This window comes from Chaetodon auriga, chromosome 19 (assembly GCF_051107435.1).
Source record: "Chaetodon auriga isolate fChaAug3 chromosome 19, fChaAug3.hap1, whole genome shotgun sequence".
In the NCBI taxonomy this organism is placed as follows: domain Eukaryota; kingdom Metazoa; phylum Chordata; class Actinopteri; order Chaetodontiformes; family Chaetodontidae; genus Chaetodon; species Chaetodon auriga.
Window position 1 is genome coordinate 9,808,944 of NC_135092.1, and position 9,662 is coordinate 9,818,605.

General features: G+C 45.7%; 1 protein-coding gene across 1 annotated transcript; it reads left to right on the plus strand.

Annotated features, from left to right (window-relative positions):
* The first annotated feature begins 3,971 nt into the window (after window positions 1–3,971).
* On the plus strand, window positions 3,972–8,858 carry nefma (neurofilament medium chain a). Its single transcript, XM_076757948.1, has 3 exons — window positions 3,972–5,205; window positions 6,074–6,198; window positions 6,311–8,858. Exons 1-3 carry the CDS (start codon window positions 4,147–4,149, stop codon window positions 7,887–7,889), a joined length of 2,763 nt encoding a protein of 920 aa, XP_076614063.1. The 5' UTR covers window positions 3,972–4,146; the 3' UTR covers window positions 7,890–8,858.
* Window positions 8,859–9,662: the final 804 nt, after the last annotated feature.

The following is a 9,662-nucleotide window of genomic DNA, read 5'->3' on the forward strand; positions in this document are numbered from 1 at the left end:
AATGAATTGAACTACGCTGAATTACTGTTACAGATATGAGTTAGATTCATTTATTACATTATCTGGGCATGTGAGCTCTTCTTCTTCTGCATACTTTTGTGTGCTCTGGTTCTCTACTTTATGTTTTGGGATTAGACCCTCAGTTAAATTTAAGGTCAAACTATATGTGCAAATTGAAAACCTGTCTAAAAACAGGCGGATGGAAACCCGCCTAATGATATTTTACAGAACAGTGTGCTCTGTGGTAAAAGTTTAGAGAAGACTCTCTTTCTGCCTCTGTGCACACAGTGAAGGTTTTCCCAGTTTGGTGTGGAGGAAATTGACTGGCCTGAGTCCTGATCTCTTACCCATCCAAAACCTTTAGAATGAACTTGGACACCGGCTGCAGGCCAGGCCTCATCACCCAAAATCACTAGCCTGAACTCACTAATGCTCTCATGGTTGACTGGTAACCAGCAGCCAAATGAGCCTTCAACAGTCAAATGTGGGTGTAGTGTTGGGGTGTCTGCATGCTTTTGTGAGTGTAGCGTATACTAAAAATCATAAAGGCTGCACATTTCCCAAGTGCCAAAACAGATTTTCATTAACATCACCCCCTCTGACTTTCAGCCTACTGAAAATGCTAACTTTTGTTTACATTCATTGATCTACAGCTTCTGCACAGGAGACGTTTTCATTTAGACTAACATTGACTATGTGTGCAGCGTGTGAAAAACATGTTAGATGTGTAGCAATCACAGTATTGACACCACCAGTGACATAGATCATTAATCTTCCTCCCTCATGCACAGACACACACACGCACGCATACGCGAGTTGTCCCGCTGCAGTGGTGGCCGAGCATCATCGATGTGAATCTTAATTAAAGGTCCCCGCGTTTGCTTCTCTCTCTCTCTCAATGTCATTCTTACTCTCCACTGACTCGTGACATTCTCTGTTTCTCCTCATACATACATTACGGACAAAAGTGCAGTCATGCTAGTTGCATGAAGCTGCAATACCACAATACTCTGTTAAGGAACAAAGTTAAAAAGTATTTTTAATGCTGCTACAGCCTTGTTTGGTCTGGTGTTAACAGTAGCTTATGGTGGCTAATGTTAGCTAATGCCACTGTTGAGTTCATGTGTAACTCACATTACTAAGTCAATTTGCTGTCGTTGACCATGTGTGGTCACAGTGCCTGCAAAACTCACAAAGCCTCTTTTTAGATAGGAGGAAATAGGCTATTATTTAGGTGCACAGTTACCACTGAGAACACTGAGGTCAGGTGTTCCAGATTTTTTCTGGGACTTTTACCAACCAGGGGGAGTCAAAATCCTACAATTAAACCAGATTTATTTTGATGATTCCAGCGTGGACTCACTATATTTGGATTTGACTACTTTCAAGCCAGCAAAATAAATGAAATGTCACTATTTTCCTGCCAGAAGTTTTATGAGAAATAAAAAATAATCCCCCAAAAAACTAACACTGTTTTTTGTGGGCACTTGCCCCTTGACCTCAGTATCTCTGAAATCTTGGCTATGACCCTGCTACTACTGACTCTTGCTTATCAAAGGCTGCTTTTGAAATAATGTGTGTCATCTTTCATTTTAATGCTTTATTATCCTGCTACTAACAAACATGACAATGCTGCTACTTATATGTGCCACCCAACAGTATATCAGCTGACTAAAAGGTCACACTGTCCTTGTATTTTCTGTATCAGCACACAGAAGAACATATCGCTGCATCATGTCACCTAAAGATGCCAGTGCCTTAATCTCATTCAAAGAGGAATGAACTCTCTATACGTTCTAACTCCGTGGCCTGGCGCCTGCACGCCGGAGGCTGGGACACACTGGGATGGGCTCGTCTGCTTGCGAGAGCCTCTTTCTGCTGCAGTGCCATTTGAAAACACTCCAACCCTTCTGCAGTGTGCTGGAGCCCAGCACCGATGTTGAATGACTCCCCTGTTTTTTTGCCCAACCCACACACACCCTCACTCCGCCGTGTACATCACGCCACCGCCGCCCTCGCAGGGGCATTCAAAAGCACCTCAAGGTTTCAAACAGCCCCGACAATAAAATATATGTGATGAAAAATCCTGCAGCCAGCAGGAAGCGCCTGTATGGAGAAACTGGCGGAGCAGCGGTCAAGGACACTGTAACGTCAGCAAGCAAGGAGACTGTGGGTGCGGCTCCTCTAGTATATAATCATTTACAATACATATTAGTGCTTAAAATAGGCAGACACATGCATACACAGGAGGAGGGAGTCATTGTGACCGTCTCTCCCTCCCTCTCAGTCTAGCTCTCTCTCCCTTGTCTGCCTTTCTGTCTCTGGAGCAATCTAAAATTGGCCATGCTTGATGCATTAGCTCTGCTTGACGAACGCTTGCAGTGGAAAGCCAATGAGGTGGGATGAGAAAATGTAGGCAGGTGATTTATCGCAGACGTCGAATTCAGTGCTGAAAAGTAGAATAAGTTCTCCAGTCACATGGTAGAGCCCAGCGAACAGACTTTAGTTAGGTGCCACTTGACTAGCATGAATAATCACCAGAAATGCAATATGTGTACAAGTCTGTGTCCTCATCAGTTGCCGTTTGCACTTGTAGAGCAGTGTGGTGGTTGTTTTGACACCATTACGTGCATTAAGTAATGAATCCTCAAAAAGCACCAATGCAGCTGTTTTTGGTGCATTGCCTCCAACAATTGGTAATCGTTTTGCATTGACCGGAGCAACCCGAGATTAGGCTGAAGCGTCAAGATTGATAAAGGATCAATAGCCTGCTGAAGTGGCTGAGCCGCCAGACAGGCAGCCCACACTGACGCTTCACCGTTCTGGGGGGGAAAATGTCTCAGGAAACAGATAAACCACAAATCCCACGTGGCTTTGCACTGACAATAGTTAGGATCCTACAGATAACTGTACAGACTCCCGGAAGGTAAGTGTGTACATGTGCGTCTGTGTGGTGCACAGATGATAGCACTATGTAGTAAAGCTATGCAGGAATATGCAATAAGCACATGTGCCGCCTCATACAAGAGAGATGAATAATTCTGTTTATGGGCTGGACTGCAGGCCAGACGTTTGAACAGATTACGTGCTTAATCTTGACCTTTTGCAGCGGTTTAACAGACTGTTGGATGAACATTTCACCTTTGATGTTATCTAAAATAAAGAAATGACCAAAATCACATCAGTTTGGAAGAGGATCCACTCATGAATCAATGTCTGGATCTGGGTTTTATTCAGCAGCAAATTCATTCGACTTTGAAGTCTGACATTACCTGTAAACCCCCGGTCATTATTATCACTGTTAGTTCTTGAGTGCTTGCTCAGTGTTACCCTGCTGCAACGGCCCAGTAAGGAAAACTGTACAAAGCTATAACTGCAGAATCACAATAAAACTAATTCTGACCAATAATGAATTTTAACTGAAGGAAAATGTGGACAACCTCTCTTTTGTCACTTTGCATGTTGATGAGGAGGCACACAAACGCATATTGCTGTTATTCATGTGCTTTCAGGTGAAGGGGGAAACATGACAAAGTCCTCACGTTCCTCAGACTTTTTGTCGGCAAAAATCGTCAAGTGGTCGCTCAAGTTCTTGTATTCACAGTTCACATTCAAGAAGCTTTAAAATGAAATGCTGTCCTTCCATCACAGGAGGTTTTTCAGCCAGGGAGCCAACTGACTGCCTGCTTGTTTCGCTGTTCGCTGTCCGTGGTGCTGAAATAACCGGACAAACACAGCGAGGATTGTGTCATCAGAGCGCACTCATCCATATCTTGACTGTTTGATTCATTCTGTCTGTTAGTTCTGCTTTACAGTCTAATTGTATCTGTTTATTTAAATCTGGCCCTCCAGCCCACGTGGCTCAGACTGGACGGGACCCGGGACCATTAGCAGACGGCCTGAGGGGGATGCGCCCTCCCCTCCCTTCCATCAATGGACGAAACAAAACTGCTTGGTCTTGCCTTGTTAGCGGCACAGCCTCAGATAGGCTATATAAGGAGCAGACAGAGGAGGTCTCAGTCGCTGTGAGAGCCATACACCCCTCACCTGCACACACACACATAACACACATACACCCACATACACGCCTCCACCTCCTGCACCGTCCCCCTTCATTCCTGCGCACATCCCCTACAGTCTGACCGGATGAGTTACCCGGTGGACACTATAGGGAGCCCCTTTAGGAGAAGTATGGATACTAGGACGACCAGCTACGGCTACAGCCGCTCCAGCGGCACCCCCTCCAGTGGCTTTCGCTCCCAGTCTTGGTCCCGGGCAAGTCCCGGCTCCACCATGACTACATCCTACAAGAGGAGCGTGAATATGCCGGTGTCCCGAGCTTACAGCTCAACAGTGCTCAGTTCCGCCGACAGCGTTGATTATAGTCAAACCTCCATCCTGAACGGAGACTACAAGCGATCTAATGAGAAAGAGCAACTCCAAGGGCTCAACGACCGGTTTGTTGTTTACATTGACAAGGTGCACTACCTGGAGCAGCAGAACAAGCAGATCGAGGCGGAGATCCAGGCACTGCGGCAGAAGCAGGTGTCGCGCTCCCAGCTGGGCGACCTCTACGACCAGGAGCTGCAGGAGCTGCGCTCCATGCTGGAGCAAATCCACCATGACAAGGCGCAAATTCAGCTCGACACCGACCATATCGAGGAGGACATCCAGCGGCTCAGGGACCGCCTTGACGAAGAAGCTCGGATCCGAGAGGAGACAGAGGCCATAATCCGCGTCCTGAAGAAGGACACGAACGACTCGGAGTTGGTCAAGTCCGAGTTGGAGAAGAAAGTTCAGTCGCTGCAGGATGAGATCGCCTTCATCCGCAATAACCACGAGGAAGAGGTGAGCGACCTCATCGCCCAGATTCAGGCGTCTCAGGTGACCGTGGAGAGGAAAGACCTCCAGAAGGCAGACATCACCGAGGCGCTCCGGGAGATCCGCTGCGAGCTGGAGGGTCACTCCAAACAGAACCTGCAGCAGGTGGAGAGCTGGTTCATGTGCCGCTACGCCAAGCTCACCGAGGCTGCGGAGCAGAACAAGGACGCCATAAAGTCCGCCCGTGATGAGATCGCCGACTACCGCCGCCAGCTGCAGTCTAAGACGGTGGAGTTGGAGTCTGTTCGCGGGACAAGAGACTCGCTGGAGAGGCAGCTGAATGACATCGAGGACCGCCACAACAGCGATCTGGCCAGCCTGCAGGTAAAGAAAGAGCTCCGAGGCAGCCACAGAGCTTCAAAGATAGAATGTGGTTTGAATAGGCTTCTTATTAGCATATCTTATTATAAGATAAATACTTTGTGTGTATTTAAAACTTATTAATCGGGGTTTGGGGTTGTTCTCATGATGATGGATTGAAGTTAATCTGCTATATATTTTACATCTTTATCTTAGTGACGTAGTTTGTATTTGAGGGACGTAAAAACAGCAAATTAACTGAGTAAAAGTAGCATTTTCTTTTCTATATCATGGTTGGGGGCCTATGTGAAAACATTTTCTGCTGCGTAATGATTGCTGTCCTTGCGCTAACAAGTCCTTGGCGCTGACTTTCTTTACAAGCTTGAGAGATTCCCCAGTGTCAGGAAATGGTTAAAGGGAGACACTGCAGCAGATTTTTTTTTTTTTTTCTCTCTCTCTCTCTCTCTCTCTCTCTCTCTCTCTCTCTCTCTCTCTGTTCTGCTGAGTCAGAGCCATGGGTCGATGCCTTCATTGGCTCCCTCCTTGCATCACACCACTGAGATCTTGGGGTGGGGGTGTATTGACAAGTGTGGAGGCTGCCCTTGAAAAAGAGGCATTCAACATTTCTAGAATACTGTATTGCGTCAGAATATATTAAAGCAACAGCCTCTGCTGCACAGAGTCCACAGAGTTCAGAAAGTGTGCACAGAGAACAAGAGAGATCTAAACTAACAGCATTAAAGTCAATTAGAAAAAGGTTCTGAAAGTCTTCCATGCATAGGGGTTTTGAAAGCTGCATAAATGAATCTGCTAAAGAGAATGTAGCTTTCCCCTGAACGTCATTTGTTGTACTTTATCAACCTTGCATTGCCTCTGCTCTGTTCTTCCTCAGGAGACAATTCACCAGCTGGATAATGAGCTCAAGAGCACCAAATGGGAGATGGCTCGTCACCTGCGTGAGTACCAGGACCTGCTCAATGTCAAGATGGCCTTGGACATTGAGATTGCTGCATACAGGTATATATACTGTCATGTATTTGATATTTACAATCATTTTTACACATTTTTGACTCTTTTGTCAACCAAAGGTGACTATTAAAAAAATGATGTATATGTTTGTTGTCTCCAGGAAACTCCTCGAGGGAGAGGAGACCCACTTTAGCACTTTCCCGTATCGCCAGGCCGTCACCTCCACCAAAATCTCTAAGCCTAAATCAGAAACTACCAAGCTTAAGGTGCAGCACAAGTTTGTGGAGGAGGTCATTGAGGAGACGAGGGTGGAGGACGACAAGTCTGACATTGACGAGGACCTGGCAGAGATAGCACAAGAGCTCTCTGCCAAACTCGGAGAGGGGGAAGAGGAGGGAGAGGAGGAAGAAGAGGCGGGGGAAGAGGCAGGAGAGGGAGAGGAAGCAGAAGGTGAGGGGGAAGAGGCAGAGGGTGAAGAGGAGGAAGTTGTAGCCGCCAGTGAAGCCAAAGTTAGCGCCAGTGCACCCGCTAAGGAGGAAGAGGAGGAAGAGGATGGAAAAGGTGGTGATGAGGAAGAAGAGGGGGAGGGAGAAGGTGGTGAGGAAGGAGACAAGGAAGAGGAAGGTGAGGGAGAGGATGAGGGAGAAAAGGGGGGTGACGCAGAGGGAGGTGATGAAGGAGAAGGAGAAGAGGGAGGAGAGGAGGAAGAAGAGGAAGTTGAGGAGACTGTATTGTGCACCAAATCTCCTGAGTCTAAAGCCTCTCCTGACAAAGAGAAGGCCACAGACAAGGAAGGCAGCGGAGGAGAGGAGGAAGCCGCTGCTGAAGAGGAGGGTGGTGATCAGGATGAAGATGCAGGCAGTGACAAAGCATCCAAAAGTGGAGATGAGAAAGAAGAAAAAGAGGATGCAGACAAAGGCAAAAAGGAAGATAGTGAAAAAGACGAGAAGAAGGTGAAAGATGAGAAAGCAGAGGACAAATCAGAAGAAGTCGTAGCCAAGACAGAAGCTCCGAAGACAGAAGCTGCAAAGGCCGAGGCCAAGAAGGAAGAGGCTCCCAAAACAGAGGCATCAAAACCTGAGTCCCCAAAGCCTGCATCCCCCAAGTCTGAGTCACCTAAACCTGAGTCTCCTAAATCTGAATCTCCCAAGCCTGCATCACCAAAGTCTGAGTCCCCCAAAGAAGGCTCACCAAAGGCTGGATCCCCAAAACCCAGCTCCCCAAAAGCTGAGTCCCCGAAATCAGAATCCCCGAAACATGAATCTCCAAAAGCTGAATCCCCAAAAGCTGAATCCCCAAAGGCTGACTCCCCAAAGACAGAGGCCACCAAGCCCGAGGCTCCTAAGGCTGCTGAAGAGAAATCAGAGAAAAAGAGTGACTCTACAGAGGACAAGACAGTAACGAAGAAGGATGTTGCCATGAATGGCGACATAGACAAGAGCAGCCCAGAAGAGAAAGAGAAGAAGGACGAGGAGAAAGAAGCCGATGTGATCGCCAACGGCGTGGACGAGAGCCCGGTGAAGGAAGATGGCAGCCAGAAGGTGGTCATCACCAAAACCGTGGAGACGATCACCACTGGAGAGGACGGATCCAAGCACATCACCAAATCCGTCACTGTGACCGAGACAGTGAAGGAGGTGGAGGAGATGGAGCAGGTGGTGCAGGAGAAGCTGGTGGCCACCAAGAAGACAGAGAAGCACTCCAGCCAGTCCATCAAGCAGGTGACCGAGGGCGACTGAGCAGACTCCAGATGGCTGATCCGGCCGAGGAGGGGAGGGGGGGGCCAGAGGAGAGGACATGAAGACAAGCAATCAACCCCGAACTAACATAACAAAGAAAATCATACAGCTAGAGCGATGTAATAAAGATAACCACTCTCAAACATACAAAACAAATCATAGAGAGAAGCCAAAACTTAAATGCTACAAGTTTCAAAAATGCATGTTGAGTGACAGCTTTATTGGGCTTCGCTGCAGACGCGGTCAGGAGCAAGCGACTGAGACATTTTATCCTCTTTTTCTTTCTTTCTGCAGTTCACGGGTGAGCTCACGGGAGGGAGGGAGAGAGAGCGGGAGGGAGGGAGGGGGGCCTGCATGCTAGCTCAGGAGAGGGGAGTACGTTCCTCTCTTATCTGTACGTATGGTAGAACTACACCGTAAAAAGAGCAAATATGTACGAGGAATAAATGCAATGCGGGTGGGAGAGTGAGAGAAGTATTATTAAAGTTGAGAGGTTTTTTGAGTTTAACTAAAAGGAGGGGGACGGGCAGGTGGGAGGGTCCTCCACAGAGACACGTGTTCTACTGAAGAAGCCTTACTTGACATTGTGAAGATACCAACTGAGCCAAAAAGAAACTAACAACAAACCCACAACGTACAGTGAAGAAAGAGACGGGCAGCGATATTATAAACACATGACCATATACATCCAGTAACTGAAGCAGTTCAAGCTTAACGAACCTGAAGAAACTCTTAGCCTTAAACATGCTTTTTATCAGTGTCTGTTATGTTTACCTGAGTGCAACTGAAAAAAAACAAAACAACTGTAAATGCGCAGATACGTGCATTCTTGTATGCATAGGATGGACTTGAATTTAAATACAGAAATAAATGAGGTGCTACTGTTTGCAATCCCATGACTTTACTCATCATGAACGATTTCCCAGCAGCATTTGCTCAATAAATGTCATTATGAAGTAAACAAAAAAACAGACTGTCTTGTCATTTTATGTGAATGTGTTAAGGTATGCTTTGCAACTGCATATGTAGGTACCAAACATTACAACTGAGCCTCACAATAAATGTTTAATTATAAAGTGAATGGCATTAAGTTAAAAAACTTATTTGATTCTATATTCTTTATGTGACTTAATGAGGTCAGCTCATTTAACTAATACTCATTTAGATTATTTTAATCAAAACACATTACTGACACCAGTCAGTGGAGACAGTTATTAAAGAAAATAAAGGGTGATAATATGTTAATAAGGATAATATATTTCTGCCTTTCCCCCAGACATCCTACATATCTCATTTTGGATTTCACACCTGACCAGATTAAAAGAGAAAGATGAAAGATATAAGCCTCATAATTGTACACGGTATTGAAATTTCTAATTAATATTCAGCTGAAAAAAACATTCATCATCCAAAGGAGCTCTTAAATATTGGCAATTGGCCTATAATGCTATTTGTAAGAATAAAGTTATCAACTAAGGATGTAATTTAAGGGAAAAAGATTCCTCTTAATTGAATGCCATTCATCATGTTCATGACATTTTTAAAGGATATTAATAAATGAGAAGGTTTTAAATAAGGTTTGACTGCCCGTGCTGAAAGGAAAGGGTTATTTCTCAGCTTATTGGTTTTATGTATTGCTAAAAGACGTTTCTTCAGCTTTAGATTTGATCGATGTGCTGCCGAACTATTTTGGTTTTTAAATATATGGCTTTGTTTTGCTATTTTTCTGCAGCAGCAGCAGCATAAACCAAGAGAAGATGGCTGATGTTATCA

Excerpts from the sequence above, each read along its gene's own strand:
- nefma (XM_076757948.1), top strand. The coding sequence starts at position 4,147 with ATGAGTTACCCGGTGGACACTATAGGGAGCCCCTTTAGGAGAAGTATG. Across the intron at positions 5,206-6,073 it reads GCGATCTGGCCAGCCTGCAG|GAGACAATTCACCAGCTGGA; the intron begins GTAAAGAAAGAG and ends GTTCTTCCTCAG. Across the intron at positions 6,199-6,310 it reads ATTGAGATTGCTGCATACAG|GAAACTCCTCGAGGGAGAGG; the intron begins GTATATATACTG and ends TGTTGTCTCCAG.